The sequence below is a fragment of the Nomascus leucogenys genome, chromosome 20 (assembly GCF_006542625.1).
Source record: "Nomascus leucogenys isolate Asia chromosome 20, Asia_NLE_v1, whole genome shotgun sequence".
NCBI lineage: Eukaryota > Metazoa > Chordata > Mammalia > Primates > Hylobatidae > Nomascus > Nomascus leucogenys.
In genome coordinates this window covers 76,708,325-76,731,452 of record NC_044400.1, presented here as the reverse complement: position 1 = coordinate 76,731,452, position 23,128 = coordinate 76,708,325, and the positions used below count along the sequence as shown (strand labels likewise).

The window sequence follows — 23,128 nt, the reverse complement described above, 5'->3', positions numbered from 1 at the left end:
GCTGCTTCACCTTGCACTTTTATTTGTTCTGGAGACAGCTTCTTTCTCTAAACCTCATGCTCCGCTAGCTTCAAATGTTTCTTCTGCAGCTTCCTCACCTCTCTCAGCATTCACAGAATTGAAGAGAGTTAGCGTCTTGCTCTGGATTACGCTTTGGCTTAAGGGGATGTTGTGTCTGGTTTGATCATCTATGCAGACCACTCAGACTTTCTCCATATCAGCAACAAGGCTATTTTGCTTTCTTATCATTCTTGTGTTCACTGGAGTAGCACTTTTAATTTCCTTCAAGCACTTTTTCTTTGCATTCACAACTTAGCTGTGTGGTATAAGAAGCCCAGCTTTCAGCCTATCTCAGCTTTCGACCTGCCTTCCTCACTATGCTTCACAATTTCTAACTTTTGACTTAAAGTGAGAGACACGCGACTCTCTTTCACTCAAACACCTAGAGGCCATTGCAGCATTACTAACTGGCCTAATTTCAATATTACTGTGTCTCAGGGAATAGGGAGGCCCAAGGAGAGGGAATGGCCAGTTGGTGGAGCAGTCAGAACACACAGAACATTTATTAAGTTTGTTGTCTCATACAGGCGCGGTTTGTGGTGTCCCCAAACAATTACAATCATAACGTCAAAGGTCACTGATCACAGATCACCATAACACAATAACGGTGAAAAAGTTTGAAATATTGCAAGAATTGCCAAAATGTCACACAAAGACATGAAGTGAGCATGTGCTGTTGTAAAAATGGAGCCAATAGAAGTCTATTGGCTGGATGAAGAGTTGCCAAAACCCTTCAATTTGTAACAAAAATGCAGCATCTCTGAAGCACAATTAAGTGAAATGCAATAACGCCAGGTGTGCCTGCACAAAGTGCTGTGTGCTCCTCCCCCAGGGGTGGTTCTGATGTCACCATGGTGCAGTATCAAAACTGGGAAATTGCCATTGGTTGAATACTGTTGTCTACAGACCTTATTCAGTTTTCACCCATTTTTATGCACATTTACATGTGTGCATGTGTGTGTGTGTGTGTGTGTGTGTGTGTGTGTAGTTTTATGCAATTTTACCCCATGTATAGATTCATGTAAGTGCAGCCACAATCAAAGTAATATTCCAGCACCATGAGAACCCCCTAGTGCTGTTGCTCCCCTTTATTTAACCTTCCTCCATGCCCCCAATCTGTTCTCATCCTGGCCACTGTTTATAGAGTTACGCTCCAGCTTCTCCTGCCTCTTGGACAAGCCCAGAGCCAGTTTCTTCCTCCTCAGGGCCAGCCGGGGAGCTCCAAGCTTCTGGGATGCATGAGGGTCTCCTGTGGTCTGAATAACTTCTGAACCCCAGCTCATCTCTACCAGAGAAACAGAGTATTTAGGTCTCCAGGCAGCACAGCTCCCAGTGGCTCACCAGGTTCTTACAGTCCCAGCACGCGATGATAGAGTTATGCTCCCCAGAGCAGGAAGGACTGTGCTGGGAAGCAGCTCTCTCAGGGCGGTGCCAATCACACGTGCAACACATTTCTCCCGAGCACCTTTGGCGTGCAGGGTGCAGGGCCACACCTGGGCACGCAGGGGCCTTGCACTCAGACAGACCTTGTCCAGGTCTGATTCTGCCATCACCAGCTGTGTGACCTTGGGCAAGTGATTTAACCTCTCTGAACCTCAGGTTCCTTGTTAGCGAAGTGGCACGTAAAGCTTCAAAGAAGTAAAAGATTTAAAGCACCGAGCCTACCAGAGTGGACGTGCAGAATAATCGCTGCTGTGGCCATGCCAGCCACACAGCTGTGACATGGAGCCCAGAGTTCTACCCACAGAACCCTCTCAAAGCGGGGCAGCTTGACTTCCCAGTAACTCCATATAGCAATAGCTGAAAGGATATTTTCTTTAAGCCTTTCCTAAAGTGGCCCAGAGAGGTGAAGCAACTTACCCAAAGTCACACAGCTCCTAGTTGTCAAAGGGTGGACTTGAGTCCAGGTTTCTGTCCCTTAATCCAGTGCTCCTGGAACTTCCCTGGGTTTCTGCCCACGAGACTCCCCGCAGGGAAGCCTGACCATCTCCCCAGCTCTGCACTCTCTCAGGTGCCCCCTTCACACTCGCATGATGCTTTGCCACAGGACTTTGTCATGCTGCCTGCCACTATTTTGTGACATCTGTTTACTGCCCTCCCCACTGCCCCAGAGAGTGGGCTCCATAAAGGCAGAGGCTGCCCCTGGTGTCTGACACCGTGCCTGACAGTGTGCAGAGGCCAAGCCCCTGTGCTGGATGGTGAGTGATGGTGAACGCTCCCTCCAAGACTGCAAGCTGCTCCCTGTGGGCACTCGCTGGCTGTGGGGCGAGGCCAGCCAGGACTACTGTGCTCGCCAACTGGATGGGCTCTGAGCCCAGAAACAACTGGTCCTCCCAGGGAGCATGGAGCCTTGGAGAAAACAGCCAGGGCCAGGTGTAGCTCACCGAGGCAGGCTGCAGACACAGGCTGCCTGGTGGCCCCCATCCAGGGACCTCCACAGGGCTGGAGGTAGAGGGGGTGAAGGACCATGCTCTATTTCTTGAATTCTAGCATATTTACGGTTTCAAACATTGGCACCCGTTCACGAGGCCAGTCAGTCCTGCTCACACAGAGCCCAAGTTTCTTTCAGGCACATCCCCAGTGTGCTGTTCTTGTTTTGTTTTTGTTTTTTGAGACAGGATCTCGCTGTGTCACCCAGGTCGGAGTGCAGTGGTGTGATCACAGCTCACTGCAGCCTCCATCTCCTGGACTCAAGTGTTCCTCTCACCTCAGCCTCCTGAGTAGCTGGGACAATAGGCACGCACCACTGCAGCAGGCTAAGTGTTTTTTGTTTGTTTTTTTGCGTTTTTGGTAGAGATAGGGTTTTGCCATGTTGCCCAAGCTGGTCTCAAATTCCTGAGCTTAAGCTATCCTCCCACCTCAGCCTCCCAAAGCTGAGATTACAGTCATGAGCCACCAAGTGTGGCCTCCAATGTGACATTCTTACCCTTCTCCAGTTTATAAGAGTGCCCTGTAGACATATCTGTGTGTCTGTCCACCTCTGTTCCTAGCTCTCCTCTTTCTCTCATCTGCCTTCTCTCTGTAGGGTCTCATCCCTCATTCAGTAATTCAGAGAATGTGCCTTATGGAGAAATAACACTTTTTTTAACCCCTGTGGTCTTGATGCCTGACTAAACCCACCAGGGTTCTGCAGCTACAGTGGGACTCGTCTCTCTGGCTTCCCATAGCTCAGGTCCACGGTTGATTCAATCAGAGGCCAGGTACATCTGGCAGAGACTAATGTTGTTTTCCCTACATCCACAGTTCTGTGTTCTTGTTCATTCAGTCAAGAGAACACGTGGCCCCATAAAAAGGTACTGAACTTCTCATCTCGGCACCACCCCTGCAGCTGTAAAACTTTGTGGTAAGTCCTCCGCCCTGTGCCTCAGTTTCCTCATCTTTAGAGTGGAGATGATAATGACACCCACCTCTCTGGGTTGTCTGAGGTTTAAGTGTAATACTCCTGGAACCTAGTACATAGCAAGACTCAAGAAAATTCATGTTCATAAACATTCTTATCATTATTATCATTCCTTTAAAAATATTGTTCTCTTTTAAACATCTCTTATCTCTATCTCCAGCAGGAGGTGTACCCCGGGAGGAGGCACTCATCTTTCTGTTGAGGCCCCTACAGCTCTGGTTAAAGTCAAGGCCATGCCCCACCAACAGGCGTGAAGTGCTTTTCCATTTTGTGGCTGGATGCCTGACAGCGCCGCTTTCCCCCACCTCACAGCGGCTCTGTTTCCACTGATGTCTGCCTCTCAAGGGTCTCTGGGACTCACTGCACACAGAGTCCTTGTCTCTCAGCTCCTGTCCCCATGAAAAGGAGGGAATGCGAACATCTCCACCTACCATATGCTTTTCCTGCCTCAGTGCCGTGTCCAAATGCAGCAGGTCTTTTAAGTGAAGGCTGTAGACACACAGGTCGATGTCTACACTGCAAAATAAAATGAGAATCGGAAAAGACTTTCAGGGTATCGGAAATGAAGAGTAAGAATATTGGCATGTCCCTAATCGGTACAAGCCACAGCACACCCTGCCTCAAACTCTCATTCTGCAGCATGCTGAGGTCCTTACACTCACTCCAGGTTTATAAGAAGGGATCAAAGGAGCTGTCTGAAACCCACTAATGGCCAGAAGAGAACAGCAGGTGTCAAAGACATAGCTGCCTGGGACTTCCAAGAGAAAACCAATGGAGAGAGGGAAGGGAGAGAAATAAAAATGACGTTTCCTCCTCTGAGTATTTTCTAAAAAAAATTATTTACTTATCTTTTTAGCAACAGGGTTTTGCTCTGTCTCCCAGGCTGGAGTGCAGTGGTACAATCACAGCTCACTGCAGCCTCCACCTCCGGGCTCAGGCAATCCTCTCACCTCAGCCTCCCGTGTAGCTGGGACTACAGGCATGCACCACCATACCCGGTTGATTTTTGTATTTTATTTTAGATATGGGGTCTCACTATGTTGCTTAGGCTGGTCTTGAACTCCTGAGATCAAGCAATCCACCCAACTTGGCCTCCCAAATGTTGAGATTACAGGCATGAGCCACGGTGCCGAACCTCAAGCATTTTCATGTCTATCATCACATGTTATCGTTCCTCGGTGTCTTAGTGGAGACATTCTCATGCCCATTTTACAGATGCAGAAACTGACTCAGGGAAGAGAGAATCAGAGAAATCAAGTGACCATCATAGGGTCAACGGGGGCAGATACATGGCAGAGTGTAAAAGTCTTTGACCTTTTTTCCCTCATAGGCAAACGCATTTTAAATGATGACTCTCCCACCCAAACAGTTTCAAATCCTCTAAGTCCAAATGCTGAAAGAAAGCCGTTCTAAGCCAGGGCTGCCTAGTCCAAGAAGGCCCCTCTTCAATGAAGTCCCTTCTGTCTGGGCCACTTTCAGGCTCAAGGCGCTGAGCCCAGTCTTTTTGCAGCAGCCCTGAGTAGAGGCTGTGCCCTGGATCATCCCACCCCTTGGACTCAACGGAATTTTGGAGCAGAGAGAGGCCTGAGGCCTGGTGTATGAACCCGTCAGACTGAATTTATTTTATTTTATTATTATTATACTTTAAGTTTTAGGGTACATGTGACGATGTGCAGTTTTGTTACATATGTATACATGTGCCATGTTGGTGTGCTGCATCCATTAACTCGTCATTTAGCATTAGGTGTATCTCCTAATGCAATCCCTCCCCCCTCCCCACAACAGTCCCCGAAGTGTGATGTTCCCCTTCCTGTGTCCAAGTGTTCTCATTGTTCAATTCCCACCTATGAGTGACAACATGCAGTGTTTGGTTTTTCGTCCTTGCGATAGTTTGTTGAGAATGATGGTTTCCAGCTTCATCCATGTCCCTACAAAGGACATGAACTCATCATTTTTTATGGCTGCATAGCCATCCCATTACTGGGTATATACCCAAAGAATTATAAATCATGCTGCTATAAAGACACATGCACACGTATGTTTATTGCAGCACTATTCACAATAGCAAAGACTTGGAACCAACCCAAATGTCCAACAATGATAGACTGGATTAAGAAAATGTGGCACATATACACCATGGAATACTATGCAGCCAGGCTGAGTTTCTTAAGCCCCTACCACGTGCTGAGCCCTGCTCTGGGTTGGGTCAAACCCGGCTCCGTCACTCACTGCTGTGTGACCAGCAAGTCACGCAGCCTCTCTGTGTTTCCCTTTATTCTTTGTGAACTGGAGGAAATGACAGTACCAACTTCATAGGGGTGTTAAGAGGAATTCCTTCATTCATTGATTAATACTTATTGATTGCTGAACTTGTCCCAGGCTCCCCCTCACTGGGCAAAATCCTCATGAGATCATTAATCCCTGTAAAGTGCTTAGCACTCTGCCCAGTACTCAGAAGTACCCACTTAATCAACTTCGCCAGTGGCTGGGAGCACGCCAGTGATTAAATGAGGCCTCCTTGTCATCTCTCCCCGGGGCTCAGGCCTGACTCCATAACCCCAGTGTTGGGCAATACAGCACAGGAAGTGACAAATGCATCTGGGGCTCCGACGGTGACGCTGGGTTGCTGTGTGTCCCTGGCAGAGTCACTGAACCTCTCTGGGCCTCTGTTTCCTCCTCTGACAATGATGTGACCCCCGGCCCACTCCAAGAGGACTGGAAGCCTCATCCTCCATTGCCCCCAATCCTTACCTCTCGCAGGCCAGCACCTCAGGGAAGGCATTCACCCTGAGGAAGGTGCGGCTAAGAAATCTGTCGTCGCTAGTGGCCGAGTGGACGCTGGATGAGGAGCTGCAGTCGTCCTTCTCACCCTGGCTCAGGCTCCCCAGGCTGCTGGAAGGAGAGGCTTCTACTGGCTGGTGTGGCAAAACAGCCTGCTTTAAGTTTTCATGCAGAGATGGGTTGGAGGAGCCATCGGCCAGAGGCTGAGGTGGCAGTAGAAAAGTCATGCTCAGTCCGTGTGATGCCTCAGGGATTTGATCTAGTATTCATAATTCTACCAGTGATTCACGCTAGCCGCTCACAGGAAGGTCTGCCTGGAGGAGACTGGCCAGGCTGCCAGCAGACACCACAGAGCTTCCGTCCCAGGTTCTGCCACACCAACACCCCAGAGGCCCGAATCACAGTTCACTTGTCCTCACAAGGCCAGTCCCTCTGCACCAGGCTCCTTCCCCTAAACTGCCAACCTGGATCTGTGCCCCAGACACCCAGCGCACCCTCCTCCCAGCTGCCAACTCTGACCTCCTCCATAGCCACCGCCTGCCCTGACCCAGTTCTCTCCCTGCTGTCTGACCCCCGGCCTGCTCCCTCCACGAATCCTGCCAACCACCTGTCCTTCGCCTGCACAGAGCAGGAGTCACCCTCCTGCCCTCTGCCCACCGACAGGCTCCTAATCAAGAAACTGGAGCACCATGCACACCAGGCCCACAGGAGGTCACAGCCTGGGGCCTGGCACGGCTAGAGGGCCCAACAAATGTCAGCCTCCACCTCTGCGTGCCCGAGCCACAATGAAGTGGCTCTGGCTTAGATGCTCCTGGTCACTTCATAATTCTGGGCCTTTCCAGACTTTGGTCCCCCTACCTGAAACACCCCCCATTTGTTGTTTGCGGGGCGGAAGCGTCCCTTCCTCCAGGCGTGGATCCTGGACCCCATACTGGCTCCACAGGTCCCTGGGCGTCTGCCTCTTGCCTATTTCATCATGCATTGTCCTGTATTCTCAGTGTATTCCAATCCACCCAGGCAGTGAGGGCCTCCAGGGTGGGGCTGACGCTCTGCTGACTACGGCGTGATCCCCAGGACCCATGCAGGGCCTACTCAGAGGATGGAGAAATGCCCTTCATCCACCCACCCATCCCACCCTTCAACCACGTGAAGGACGTGGTTCCCAATGTGGGTTCCAGGGAACAGTTCCATGAGCCAGTTACTGCTCACCACAAAGGTTCCATGGAAAAATTGGTTCAGGAAAGCCTGTGTTAAACAAGGTGAAATATTCCTTTGGTGCAGGAATTCTCAGAACCTCCAATAGGCTTTGGCTGTCTTCAAAAGCAACTAATAATGGAAAGATCTTAACATGTTCTGAGTGCTTAGATGTTGTGTACTGTTTTGAGCCCTTATGTATGTTATCCTGTGTAACACCCAAACAACTGGGCGAGGCAGGAGCACCATCATCCCCATTTCACAGATAAGGAGACTGAGGCAGGAGAAGTTAGGAAACGCCACACGGTGAATGGCTGAGATGGGGTTAGGATTGAGTTGCTGTGACCCTTGGAAGGTTAAACCCAAGGGACAAGGACATGGTGACTGGTTAGAGACTGTCTGTGAGGAGAGGATGGTGAGAGTTACTCAGGATGATCCCTGGAGGTGGCAGTTCCCCACTGTCCCCCACTGTCCATTCTCTCCTACTTCTACAGTAATTGAGTTCTCAGCTGGCGTGTGGCTGCCTAGCCAAGAAGGCAAGCCACATTTTCTCAAACTTATTTCACTAGGAAACTTTTTTGCACAAAGCACCTCCCAGGCTGAGGGCTCCTGGAAGCGCCATGGAAGGTGTAACCATAGCCAGGTGTTGGGGTCTGACTCTGGCTCTGCCACTTCCTGTCACGTGACCTCAGGTCACTTGCCTCTCTGGGCCTCAGTTTCCTTACATGTAAAGTGGAGACATTATTTACCTGATAGGCATAACACCAAGTTGAAATGCTTAATGCATGACAAATACTTAGCACGACACTGGCCCTGTGCACTTAAGTGTTCAGTAAGTGCCAGCTGCTGGCATTAGTCCAGGGCTCTGTGAATGAGGATTAGTGCTCAGAACTGAGTCAGTATCAGTGTTTGTATTAGTGTTAAAAAGGCAGAGAGGGAGCTGTCCTACTGTGCTGTCACCTTGTGTCCCTGGGGATACAAGGAACCATGGAACTTCCTTACCGTGGTTACCATGGGCATGTCCTGTTCCTGACAACACTGCTGTAAGACAGATTAACCCTAAGTTTTGCTCCATTACAAAGCCTCAAAACTACCCCTGTTAAAACAACTTGCCATAAAACCCTCAAACAGGACCAAACATCACACAGTTAATCCCCCCACTTTCCTCCCAATCTCTGGCACATGATGGAAGTAACTGGCTTTCTATGATGGAGCTCAGGACTCTCACCCGGAACTTCTGATTGATGGGGTAGATGACTTTGGCCTTCAGGGCAAATGCTGTGATATTGCTGTTGGAAGGCGGCTCACATTCCTGGGAGGGAAAAACACAAAAGGCATGGGAAACTTTCTGTAAAATGAAGGATAAGTTGTCAAGTTTTTCCAAAATGCCACATCCCATTTGTCATAGCAGCCTCAGAAAGAGACCATGATAGGCACATTTAGATTCATAATAGCTCTTCCTTGCCAGAAGGAAAATGGATGGATGGGTGGACAAACAGATGGATGGATAGATGGATGGATGGGTGAATGAATGGGTGGGTAGGCAGACGGATAGACGGGTGGATGGATGGATAGGTAGACAGATGAATAGATGGGTGGTTGGAAGGATGGTCAGACGGATGGGTGAATGAAAAGGTGGAGAGATAGATGGGTGGATGAAAAAATAGATGGGTATATGGATAGATGGATGAACAGACAAATGCTATCAAAAGAGAATGGCATAATGTTCATTTAACTACAATTCTTCAGCTTTGGAAGAAATTAGGATTTGAATAACTTTAGACTAATTAACAAGAGAGTCTCCTAAGGAATTACAAAAAGCAAACACAAAATAATTTTAGCATTGCCAGGGGTATAAGCACATACAGTCATATTCACACAAGAGTTGGGATTAGACCATTAAACAAAAGGAAGTGGTTGGGCAAGTCTTCTAAGTTCTCTGAACCTCAGTCTTCCCGGATAGTAAACCAGCAGAGTATCTGCCCTCGAAGACCACATACATGAAGCACCCTGCTGAGTTGCTAGAAAAAAGAAGAAACTCATTAGTGGGCTGCTTTGTATAGTGGCACAACGCACCACTGTCAAATCCTGCTCAGGAATCACCTCCCCTGACTCATTAATAAGAAGCTGGATGGACTTACCCATGGCCTGCCCTATATCCCCACATCCTCTGCATCTCTCTCCTGTTGGGTCATCCTCACCCCAGCCCTGCACTTTGTAAAGTCAGTGCTGAATCAATGCTTTGGAAACAACCAGATAGTGAATGAAGATAAGCAGACAGGAAAGCCCGGAGCCTGGCGCTGCCAGGCCATGAGAAATCTCTACTGGGCAATTCTGAACACACTGATGGAAGAAAACTGCATCTGTGTCAATTCCAGTGCTTCTCAACCATGTCTTGAAGAGTGAGCTCCATCACCAATGACCAATTTCCAATCACAAAGTTCACCTTGGTATAAGACATCCTATTGTGGGAAACACAGAAGGATTGATCACTTGCTCCTAATTTGGGGTGTTGACACAGCCTCCACTGAGCCAGCACTGTGGCTTAGATACGTCTCCAGGAAGAGCTGCACCGTGATGCCCTGTGAGCAACATGGGAGGGATGCCCCACACCAGGGGTTCCTGTTCTTGTCGTTTCTCTGTACCTTACAACTCACAAAAAGACTTGGGTGACAAGAATCGGGGAAGACCCCTCATTATTCCTTATACAAAATTAACTCAGTATGGATTAAAGACTTAAATGTAAAACCCAAAACCATAAAAACCCTAGAAGAAAATCTAGGCAATACCATTCAGGACACAGGCACAGGCAAAGATTTCATGACAAAAATGCCAAAAGCAATCGCAACAAAAGCAAAAACTGAAAAATGCGATCTAATTAAAGAGCTTCTGCACAGCAAAAGAAACTATCATCAGAGTGTAAGACAATCTACAGAAAGGAGAGCATTTTTACAATCTACCCATCTGACAAGGGTCTAATATCCAGAGTCTACAAGGAACTTAAATTTACAAGAATAAAACAACCCCATTAAAAAGTGGGCAAAGGACATGAACAAACATTTCTCAAAAGAAAACATTCACGTGGCCAACAAACGTATGAAAAAAAGCTCAACATCACTGATCATTAGAGAGATGCAAATCAAAATCACAATGAGATACCATCTCACACCAGTCAGATGGCAATTATTAAAAAGTCAAGAAACAACAGATGCTGGTGAGGCTGTGGAGAAAAAGGAAAACTGTTACACTGTTGGTGGGAATGTAGATTAGTTCAACCATTGCGGAAGACAGTGTGGTGATTCCTCAAAGAGCTAGAAGCAGAAATGCCATTTGTCCCAGCAATCCCTTTACTGGATATCTACCCAAAGGAATAGAAATCATTCTATTATAAAGATACATGCATGTGTATGTTCATTGCACTATTCACAATACCAAAGACATGGAATCAACCCAAAAGCCCACCCATGAGAGAAAGGATAAAGAAAATGTGGTACATAAACACTATGGAATGCTATGCCGCCATAAAAAGGAACAAGACAATCTCCTTTGCAGGGGCATAGATGGAGCTGGAAGCCATTATCCTCAGCAAACTAACACAGGAACAGAAAACCAAACACCAGGTGTTCTCACTTATAAGTAGAAGCTAGACAATGAGAACACATAGACACATTGGGTTGGGGGAACAACATACACCAGGGCCTGTCAGGGGCGAGGGGAGGGAGAGGATCAGGGAGAATAGCTAGTGCATGCTGGGCTTAACACCTAGGTGATGGGTTGATCTGTGCAGCAAACCACCATGGCACACGTTTACCTATGTTACAAACATGCACATCCTGCACATGTACCCCAGAACTTAAAATAAAAGTTGAAGAAAAGGTTTCAAGAAGTAAAAAAAAAAAAAAAAATAGGGAAAACCACCAACGTACGCTACCTCCCTAAGCTTCCAAGGACCCTGCCACAGAGGTCACTGTCTCCACTTCCAGACAGAGAAAATGAGTCACAGAGAGGTGAAGCCACGTGCCTAAGGTCACACAACTAATCATTGCTAGAACCGGGATCTGAACTCAGCTTTGCTGGCTCCAGGTCCGCCCTCTTTAACCGATGCCATGCTGGCTCTGTCAACATGATGCGAATAAGAGCAAGAGTAAGTGCCATGAAGTTTAAAGGGAAGTGGGGGGTTCGTAGAGAAGGTCCCTGGGCTTGGCTTCACCATGTTCAGGAACCTACATCAGATACTGAGGCACCACGCACTCCCACATCCCAAGTCCCCACATCCAACCGACCACCAATCCCAGCAACCTAACCTCTTATATCTCTCTCGAATCCATGGCCCTGGCCTATGCCTCCAACATATTTACCCTGAAGGGCTGCAATCACTTCCTAACCAGCTCCTCATCCCTGTATTGAGGGTCTACCATCTCCAGCCACCTTATACATGTTTGCCCATTTAATTATCACACATCAGTCAGCTTGGGGAGGTGGGGACTGTTATTATCATGCCCACCTTATGGTGCTGCGAACTGAGGATCAGAGGTTAACACCTTCCAATTCATTCTCCCTGTGGGAATGGAATGCTCTTTTAAACATGAATTTCCATCGATGTGCCTCTTAAAATCCTTCCTGGCCTCCCTCTCACCTGAGGGTACAGAGCCTGGCCTGCTCTCAATCCCCTGCATTCTGGCCCACTTTCTGCTTGGAGTTTTGTCAGTGAACAAGGAATGGCAGGAAGATGGAAAAGGCTGAACTCAGGACTCATTTGCAGGGTCCATTGCAAAATGAAAATGGGGATTCTTAGTTAATAATGATCAAGAATTTTAAGATAGTGACAGCAGAGTCCACCAGCCAAGAGTGGGCCTATCTGAGCGTGGTCCCTGTGACCTCACAGGTCACACCCAGGACACCAGCCCTGGCTGTCCAGGGGAGACACATTTGCTCAAGGGAAAGATACAAAAGCAAAAGGGCCCTGTGCATTTGTTAACTTCCTACAAACAGGGGAGAAAAGAAAGGACAAAGTAAAGAGTGACCATGAGAGAAAAGCAAAATCCCTACTTCCCAGGAGTTAACCTTCAAGAGGGGAATACAAAACAAAAACCTAATTATGAAAAGGAAAGAGCCAGGCGCGGTGGCTCACGCCTGTAATCCCAGCACTTTGGGAGGCCAAGGCGGGCAGATCACGAAGTCAGGAGTTCGAGACCAGACTGACCAACATGGTGAAACCCCGTCTCTACTAAAAAATACACAAATTAGCTGGGTGTGGTGGCACATGCCTGTAATCGCAGCTACTCAGGAGGCTGAGGCAGGAGAATCAGTTGAATCCAGGAGGAGGAGGTTGCAGGGAACTGAGATCGCACCACTGCACTCCAGACTGGGCAACAGAGTGAGATTTCGTCTCAAAAAGAAAAAAGAAGGAAAGGATGTTGGTGCAGGGTCCACCTGAGACTTGTAGGGGCAGCACCTGGGGATGGAGGAGCCAGGAAATGGGCATCAGAAACACATCCCAGCTAGCAGGAAGGCTCCACCTGATCTGTCTACCTGCAGACTGCAACCCCTGCAGGGCCAGCCCAAGGACGGTCACGGTCTTTGCCAGAGGATGAAGGACGCAGGAGCATGTGACACCTGAAATCAGGGAAGGAGCGGGCTCTGCTACCTGAACAGGAGCCACTGCCTTTAGTTTTTAAAAGCTCTCATTAAGGTCAGGTGTCCTCCAAATTCTGAGAGTCTCCCCAGCCGAAGCAATACAATTATTTAGAAAATTGGTTGCAGCGAAATCTACAAGGTAAAACTTCCTCAGCTGGAGCAATGCAATTATTCAGAAAATTGGTTAAAGTATAATTGCAGGAAAGGAAAAGCCATTTCCATCACCAATATAAAGGGGTTCTTTTCAGAGAATGCATAAATGCATCCTTAAAGGCTCTACCCACTCTCCCTCCCTCCAAAGCAAAGGAGTGGGATGGAGAGACAGAGGCTGTGGAATAGCATGCCTCAGAGCCTTCTGGAATTTTCTGTTTGCTTTCGGCTGAGATGAGTTGTTCATTAAACAGAGGTCATCCAAGGCGTGGCAGGAACCACAAGGCCCTGGTTTTCTGTGCACTAGAGGACAAGAAAGTTATAGCTCAACCCACTGGGCCAAAGCAGCCCTGACCACGTATTTTGACAAGCTCAGTCTGCAGAAAGCAAGAGCATTCTGACAAGCCAGTCACTGGAACAAGCAGATCTTTCACTTAACCCTTGGCAATTATTAGCTTGATAATGGGCATCTGCTAGGTGTAGCTGAATAGTGAACAAGTAAGACATTACTAGGCAGAAAAAAATAAACTTACAGCAGGGTAGAAATTCTTAGGCCCCCCTGCAAACACTGATTGAGCACCTATTCTGTGACAGGAATGTTCACACGCATCAACTCAGCCCTGGGTGACTCGGGGATGGCGGGGGGAGCACCATCACTGCCGTCATTTTAAATGAGAAACTTGAGGCTCAGACAGGTTATGCTTCCTGCCCAACATCACACAGCAAACATGTGGCAGAGCTGGGACTGGGTTCCAGGATTCTAGGTCCCAAAGCCAGCACTGTTTTCATCACATTCAAGGGTACTCTATGTGTGAGCAGCGTTGTTTGTTTAACAGCTTTATTGAGATTTAATTCACACACCCTGCAGTTCACTCATGTAAAGTATACTATTTCATCGTTTTCCCTATCTTCAGATATGTGCAGCCATCACTATAGTCAACTTTATTTATTTATTTTGAGAGAGACTCTCGCTCTGTCACTTAAGCTGGAGTGCAGTGGCACAATCTCAGCTCACGGCAACCTCCGCCTCCTGGGTTCAAGCAATTCTCCTGCCTCAGCCTCCTAAGTAGCTGGGACTACAGGCACGCACCCCCACATCCAGCTGATTTTTGCATTTTTATTAGAGATGGGGTTTCACCATGTTGGCCAGGCTGTTCTCGAACTCCTGACCTTAAGTGTCTGCCCGCCTCAGCCTCCCAAAGTGCTGGGATTACAGGCGTGAGCCACCATGCCCAGCCTATAGTCAACTTTAAAACATTTTCACGGCATCAAAGAGAAACCCTGTCCTCTTTCACTGTCACCCCATCCCTCCCCTTCCTCTGCCCCAGCCCCTGGAAACCACTAATCTACTTTCTGTCTGTATAAATCTTCCTGTTCTAGACATTTCACAGGAATGGAGTCCTATAACATGTGGTCTTTTGTGAGTGCCTTCTTTCATTTAGCATGTTTTCCAGGTTCATCCAGGTTGTAGCAATGGATCAGCCCTTCATTTTATTTTATGACCAAATAACCTTCCAATGTCTGCATATATCACATTTTATTTTTCCAGTTTTTCCATTTGGATTGTTTCTACATTTTGGCTATTGTGAATAGTGTTGCTTTGAACATTTGTGTACAAGTTTTTGAGTGGACATCTGTCAGCAGATTCTAGTAGTGTGAGAGGGTGGGAGGGGGCAGAGCAGTAGAGAGAGAGGAGGGGAAGAGAGACAGGGAGATGCCGTGCACCTGCCGCTCACATACTGTCACAAAGACACACAAAGACCCACAGAGACATATGAGAGAGTGATGGACAGGTACATACACAGACAACGTGGAGAGGCAAGCACACAGTGTCAGAGACAGCACAGGGCACATTCAAACAGGGGCTCAGTGTTTGCAGGGAGACCTAAGTCTTTTTACCCTGCTGTAAAGTTAACTCATATTTGCCTGCCTAGTAATGTCTTACCTGTTCACTACTATTCAGCTACATCTAGCAGATGCCCATTATCAAGCTAATAATTAATAATTACCAAGGGTAAAGTTAAAGACCTGCTTGTTCCAGACTCATCTCCTGCAAGCCATGTCCCGGGATAGCAGCAGAGGCTTCCCCATCTCTGCCCCCCCCCCCCCCCCCCCCCGGCCCCGTCCATGTTGGCCAAGGGCAGGGCAACGCCCCCCTCCACAGGGATCTCACCAGCCAGGGAGAGAGATGCAGGGCTGAGGCAAAAGCTGATTGTTCAGAGTAACTAGAAGCTGAGCCCTACTGACTTTGGATCTTTGGGGAAATCTGTTTTTAAATCCCAAGCCCACTTTCTTCTGTGGTAAGCTGAGGCTGTAGAACAGGATGGAACAGGTTGGAAAGGGGCAGAGGCTAGGAGTCAGGTGTGGGGATGCAGCACTCCCGAGCAGGGGCCTGGCAAACCCAAAGACAAATATCAGCTTGGCTACTCCCCAGCTGCGGGACTCAGGAAAGCAGCCTACGTCTGAGCCTCGGCTTCCTCATCTGGAAAATGGGAATATAAATCAGATCAGCCTCACCTGGCTGCTGAGAGAAGGGCAAGAGATCATTCACGCGAGTGTTGGCATCACTCACAGGTGAGTGGTGTAAAACTGCCTGGCATAAGTAGATGCTAAAAAATAATGCTAGTTCAATCTGTTCCCCTTATTCCAGAAGATGAAGCCTGCAGTACTTTCTAGGGGACAAGGAGGTGACAAGAAATGTCACATCCTCTCCACCCACGGGGCTCACCCAGAAAGCGATGTTCTGTGGATAAAGGTTCCAGGCAGGCAGGAACAAAGAGAAATTTTTTAACATCTCTTCCAGAGGCCCAGCACCCCCACCCCTAGAGATTTAATTAAAGGAAGTAAAATGAAATGAAAATAAACAGACTTATGCACCAACATTCATAGTAGGCTTATTCATCACAGCCAAATTCTGAAAACAGCCCAGTCCGTCAATGAAATACACACCAAATGGTGGGCAATCAACAAAGCGTGGCACATCCATACAGTTGACTGCCACTGAGCAATAGAAATGGGCAAATTATTGATACACACAACGAAAGGGAAACATCTGAAGGCATTCTGTGGAGGGAACACAGGCACAGAACAGCACAATTCCGTTTGCATAAGGTTCTAGAACCGCAAAACCAACCAATGGCAATCCCATGCATGGTGCCTCTGGAAGTGTGTGTGGGGGGGGAGTGACCCGAAAGGGGCACTAGAGGACTTGCTGGGTGACGAAAACATTCTCAGCGGGGGTACTGGTTCTAAGGGGTATGCAATTGTCAAAACTCATCAAACTGTAAAACCTAAAGTCTGCGCATTTGATTGTATGTAAATTATGCCTCAGAAAAGCAGCCCATTGAGAAACTGTATCTGTCAGAGGCTTGTCTACATGACACCTGGCTGCCAGGGGGAATACCCCACCTCCCACATGTGCCTCCACAAACAAACACCAACACCAAGCTTACATCAACAGCTTCCTTGTCCTTCCACATCTGCACTTCTCTCTTCTTCCTCCTCGATGGGGAGCCGGTTTCTGAGGGGGTCTGCACATTAGACTCCAAATTCTTGAGCAGATTTTGAGTGTCGTCTTTCTAAAACAGAAAGGTCAGGAGTTGGGGGTGGATAGAAACACAACATTGAGGTCAGTCGGCCTGGTCCCCACTGTGACTTTTGCCAGTCAACTCCCCCAGTCCAGCGGCCACTTCTGCTCGCCTCTGTGCTTCTCAAGCTTGGTCTTCTGTGTGTGATGCCTCCCACCCCACGTGGGGTCTACTACACATCCTTCAAGACTGCACAGGTCACCTTCCTGAGAAGTTCCCCTAAGGCCTCCAGGATGCTCCATTTCAGTGCACCCTCAGGACTTGAGGCAAGAGGCAGAGCAAAGCTCGTTCCATTTTTCTTCTAGGTTGGGGACCCCATTGGACTGGGAGCTCTTTGGATTTAACAACTAAGCATGGGAAATGGCACATGCATATTAATTTTCCTGTTGATCTTCATCATTCAATTGAATGGTTTTTAAGAAAATATGTTAGGTGACCTTAAGTTATAGAGTAGTTTCTATTCTGAACTACAATGAGTAGTAGTACTCATTATTTACGGATTTTGTATTTGCCAATTCCTGTACTTGCTAAAATTTATTTATAACCCCCAAACCAATGCTCATGGAGCTTTTACAGTTATTCACGGATACACACAGAGCATGAACAATCTGTGTTGCCTGGCATGCACGTGCTCAGTTGAGATGGAACAAGGTAGCACTCTGCCTTCTTGTCTCTGCTCTCATGCTATAAACAAACATCCTTTTCATACTCTAGTAGCACAGTTTTTGCATTTCTGTGCTTTTTCTCGGTGACTTTACTGTTTAAAATAACCACCAAACACAGTGTAGAAGTGCTGTCTAGTCTCCTGAAACACAAGAAAACTATGACATGCCCTCTGGAGAAATGGGTGTGTTACAGAAGCTTCATTCAGGTATGAGTTACAGTGCTGATGTCTGTGAGTCCAATGTTAATAAACTAAAAATATCTATTAAATAAGGTATCTTTAAACAGAAACATACATAAAACTATGCTATGTATTGACTGGTTAATGGAAATGTTGCGACCAGAGGCTCGTAGGAACCTAACCCCATTTTTCCCCTATGAACAAATGGTTCAGTATTCACTAATGCTGTGTTCTCAGCGAGTTTACAGAACATAACTACCATGAATAAGGAGAATAGACTATATTTAAAATTCTGTTATCCCAGACACTTCTCAACTTCCTCTTTAATCACTAGCTGCTCATGAATATAATCTTTGAAGTAAAGAAATATCACCAGTTTGTCACTGAGTTAATCAGCTACTATTACCGAGCATCTGCTTTGTGTCAAGCCTTGTTCTAGGTACTGGGAATAGAGTAATGAACAAAATACACAGCCTCTGCTTTTGTGGCATTGACATTGCAGTGAGAGAAGAAAAATGAAAACAAATGAAAAAATACATAGTAATTCAGGGACGATCGTATTCTAGAGTAACAGTGGAGGGTGGGGGAATGAAGGATGATGGGAGACAAAGTCTCTTGGACAAAGTGGCATTTGAGAAGGAACTTAAAAGAAGTGAGGCCATGAGCCATTGAGATATCTCAGAGAGGAGCATTCTAGAGACAGAGAACAGCAAGTGCAAAGGCCTTGGAGGCAGGGCCATGATGGGTATGGAGAAAAACCTGTGTAGACGCAGCAGTCTGGGGTGGGTCTTGGGGTAGATGATGAGGCCAGAGATTTGGGGGGTTGTTTACCAACCATGGCTGGCCAGTACAAGGGTCCTGCAAAGAAGAACCCAGTCAGAGTGTCCTACAGTAAAGACATTGAGGAAAAAATATATATATCCCACAGAGGGAGCATCAGCATCACTTGAAAATGTCTAGAGGGTCACCAGCCATTTGAAGGACAGACTCTAATAATGAAAGCTAAAATCCAAAACAAACAAAAGGAAAAAGCAAGCAGGGAACGCACCACACAGGGAAAAAAAAGTTTAAACAAATAAACAACTAAAATATTATCAAAGAGATCAGAAAAGGTATTTCATTCATAAAATAAGAACAGGATAGAACATTCTCAGAACAAAAAAATGACTCTTCAAAATTGAAAATATGAAAAACTCAATACAAGTATACAGTTGAGAAACGTCTCTCCGAAGGCAACGTAAAAAAGACAAAGAGAATCGAAGTGAGAGAGAAAGACCAAGATTGGAAGCCCAATTCAACCTAAAAAAATGAGAGGAGTTCTTAGAAGAAGAAAACATATAAAAGGAAAAGAATCATCAGAGAAATCAAGAAAATGATTCTCGATCAAAAGGACGTTCCAGAATAGGAATAGCTCCGGTCTACAGCTCCCAGCGTGAGCGACACAGAAGACAGGTGATTTCTGCATTTCCATTTGAGGTACTGGGTTCATCTCACTAGGGAGTGCCAAACAGTGGGTGCAGGACAGTCGGTGCAGTGCACTGTGCGCAAGCTGAAGCAGGGCGAGGCATTGCCTCACTCAGGAAGCGCAAGGGGTCAGGGAGTCCCCTTTCCTAGTCAAAGAAAGGGGTAACAGATGGCACCTGGAAAATCGGGTCAGTCCCACCCTAATACTGCGCTTTTCCAATGGGCTTGGAAAACGGCACACCAGGAGATTGTGTCCTGCACCTGGCTCGGAGGGTCCTATACCCATGGAGTCTCACTGATTGCTAGCACAGCAGTCTGAGATCAAACTGCAAGGCGGCAGCGAGGCTGGGAGAGGGGCGCCCACCATTGCCCAGGCTTGCTTAGGTAAATAAAGTAGCCAGGAAGCTTGAACTGGGTGGAGCCCACCCCAGCTCAAGGAGGCCTGCCTGCCTCTGTAGGCTCCATTTCTGGGGGAAGGGCACAGACAAACAAAAATTCAGCAGGAACCTCTGCAGACTTAAATGTCCCTGTCTGACAGCTTTGAAGAGAGTAGTGGTTCTCCCAGCACACAGCTGGAGATCTGAGAACGGACAGAATGCCTCCTAAAGTGGGTCCCTGACCCCCGAGCAGCCTAACTGGGAGGCAACCCCCAGTAGGGACAGACTGACACCTCACTCGGCCAGGTACTCCTCTGAGACAAAACTTCCAGAGGAAATATCAGACAGCTGAATTTGTGGTCTCACGAAAATCCGCTATTCTGCAGCCACCACTGCTGACACTCAGCCAAACAGGGTCTGGAGTGGACCTCTAGCAAACTCCAACAGACCTGCAGCTGAGGGTCCTGTCTGGTAAAAGGAAAACTAACAAACAGAAAGCATATCCACACCAAAAACCCATCTGTACATCACCATCATCAAAGACCAAAAGTAGATAAAACCACAAAGATGGGGAAAAAACAGAGCAGAAAAACGAAACTCTAAAAAGCAGAGCACCTATCCTCCTCCAAAGGAACGCAGTTCCTCACCAGCAACGGAACAAAGCTGGACGGAGAATGACTTTGACGAGTTGAGAGAAGAAGGCTTCAGAGGATCAAACTACTCCGAGCTATGGGAGGAAATTCAAAACAATAGCAAAGAAGTTAATAACTTTGAAAAAAAATTAGACGAATGGATAACTAGAATAACCAATGAAGAGAAGGGCTTAAAGGAGCTGATGGAGCTGAAAGCCAAGTTTCGAGAACTACGCGAAGATTACAGAAGCCTCGGTAGCCGACGCAATCAACTGGAAGAAAGGGTATTGCTGATGGAAGATGAAATGAATGAAATGAAGCGAGAAGGGAAGTTTAGAGAAAAAAGAATAAAAAGAAATGAACAAAGCCTCCAAGAAATTTGGGACTATGTGAAAAGACCAAACCTACGTCTCATTGGTGTACCTGAAAATGACGGGGAGAATGGAACCAAGTTGGAAAACAGTCTGCAAGATATTATCCAGGAGAACTTCCCCAATCTAGCAAGGCAGGCCAACATTCAGATTCAGGAAATACAGAGAACGCCACAAAGATACTCCTCGAGAAGAGCAACTCCAAGACACATAATTGTCAGATTCACCAAAGTTGAAATGAAGGAAAAAATGTTAAGGGCGGCCAGAGAGAAAGGTCGGATTACCCACAAAGGGAAGCCCATCAGACTAACAGCTGATCTCTCGGCAGAAACTCTACAAGCCAGAAGAGAGTGAGGGCCGATACTCAACATTCTTAAAGAAAAGAATTTTCAACCCAGAATTTCATATCCAGCCAAACTAAGCTTCATAAGTGAAGGAGAAACAAAATACTTTACAGACAAGCAAATGCTGAGTGATTTTGTCACCACCAGGCCTGCCCTAAAAGAGCTCCTGAAGGAAGCACTAAACATGGAAAGGAACAACTGGTACCAGCCACTGCAAAAACATGCCAAATTGTAAAGACCATCAAGGCTAGGAAGAAACTGCATCAACTAATGAGCAAAAAAACCAACTAACATCATAAAGACAGGATCAAATTCACACATAACAATAATAACTTTAAATGTAAATGGGCTAAATGCTCCAATTAAAAGACACAGACTGGCACACTGGATAAGGAGTCAAGACCCATCAGTGTGCTGTATTCAGGAAACCCATCTCACGTGCAGAGACACACATAGACTCAAAATAAAGGGATGGAGGAAGATCTATCAAGGAAATGGGAAACAAAAAAAGGCAGGGATTGCAATCCTAGTCTCTGATAAAATAGACTTTAAACCAACAAAGATCAAAAGAGACAAAGAAGGCCATTACATAATGGCAAAGAGACCAATTCAACAAGAAGAGCTAACTATCCTAAATATATATGCACCCAACACAGGAGCACCCAGATTCATAAAGCAAGTCCTGAGTGACCTACAAAGGGACTTAAACTCCCACACAATAATTATGGGAGATTTTAACACCCCACTGTCAACATTAGACAGATCAACGAGACAGAAAGTTAACAAGGATATCCAGGAATTGAACTCAGCTCTGAACAAAGTGGACCTAATAGACATCTACAGAACTCTCCACCCCAAAGCAACAGAATATACATTTTTTTCAGCACCGCACTACACCTATTCCAAAATTGACCACATAGTTGGAAGTAAAGCTCTCCTCAGCAAATGTAAAAGAACAGAAATTATAACAAACTGTCTCTCAGACCACAGTGCAATCAAACTAGAACTCAGGATTAAGAAACTCACTCAAAACTGCTCAACTACATGGAAACTGAACAACCTGCTCCTGAATGACTACTGGGTACATAATGAAATGAAGGCAGAAATAAAGATGTTCTTTGAAACCAACAAGAACAAAGACACAACATACCAGAATCTCTGGGACACATTCAAAGCAGTGTGTAGAGGGAAATTTATAGCACTAAATGCCCACAAGAGAAAGCAGGAAAGATCCAAAACTGACACCCTAACATCACAATTAAAAGAACTAGAAAAGCAAGAGCAAACACATTCAAAAGCTAGCAGAAGGCTAGAAATAACTAAAATCAGAGCAGAACTGAAGGAAATAGGGACACAAAAAACCCTTCAAAAAATGAATGAATCCAGGAGCTGGTTTTTTGAAAAGATCAACAAAATTGATAGACCACTAGCAAGACTAAGAAAGAAGAAAAGAGAGAAGAATCAAATAGATGCAATAAAAAATGAAAAAGGGAGGCCAGGCGCGGTGGCTCACGCTTGTAATCCCAGCACTTTGGGAGGCCGAGGCGGGCGGATCCCAAGGTCAGGAGATGGAGACCACGGTGAAACCCCGTCTCTACTAAAAATACAAAAAATTAGCCGGGCGTGGTGGCAGGCGCCTGTAGTCCCAGCTACTCGGAGAGGCTGAGGCAGGAGAATGGCGTGAACCTGGGAGGTGGAGCTTGCAGTGAGCCGAGATTGCGCCACTGCACTCCAGCCTGGGCGACAGAGCAAGACTCTGTCTCAAAAAAAAAAAAAAAAAAAAAAAAAAAGGAAAAGGGGATATCACCACCAATCCCACAGAAATACAATCTACCATCAGAGAATACTACAAACACCTCCACGCAAATAAACTAGAAAATCTAGAAGAAATGGATAAATTCCTCAACAAATACACCCTCCCAAGACTAAACCAGGAAGAAGTTGAATCTCTGAATAGACCAATAACAGGTTCTGAAATTGTGGCAATAATCAAAGCTTACCAACCAAAAGAGTCCAGGACCTGATGGATTCACAGCCGAATTCTACCAGAGGTACAAGGAGGAACTGGTACCATTCCTTCTGAAACTATTCCAATTGATAGAAAAAGAGGGAATCCTCCCTAACACATTTTATGAGGCCAGCATCATCCTGATACCAAAGCCTGGCAGAGACATAACCAAAAAAGAGAATTTCAGACCAATATCCTTGATGAACATTGATGCAAAAATCCTCAATAAAATACTGGCAAACCGAATCCAGCAGCACATCAAAAAGCTTATCCACCATG

At 46.6% G+C, this 23,128-nt stretch overlaps 1 protein-coding gene across 3 annotated transcripts in view; it reads right to left on the bottom strand.

Annotated features, from left to right (window-relative positions):
- Nucleotides 1-23,128, bottom strand: part of EVC (EvC ciliary complex subunit 1) — a 104,932-nt gene that overhangs the window by 73,619 nt on the left and 8,185 nt on the right. For all 3 annotated transcript variants that reach the window (XM_030801463.1, XM_030801461.1, XM_030801462.1), the window contains exons 2-5: nucleotides 16,675-16,800; nucleotides 8,664-8,747; nucleotides 6,212-6,444; nucleotides 3,892-3,976 (exon numbers count right to left, since the gene is read on the bottom strand). In XM_030801463.1, coding sequence (XP_030657323.1) covers nucleotides 3,892-3,976; nucleotides 6,212-6,444; nucleotides 8,664-8,747; nucleotides 16,675-16,800 — 528 coding nt within the window. The remainder of the gene's footprint in view (nucleotides 1-3,891; nucleotides 3,977-6,211; nucleotides 6,445-8,663; nucleotides 8,748-16,674; nucleotides 16,801-23,128) is intronic.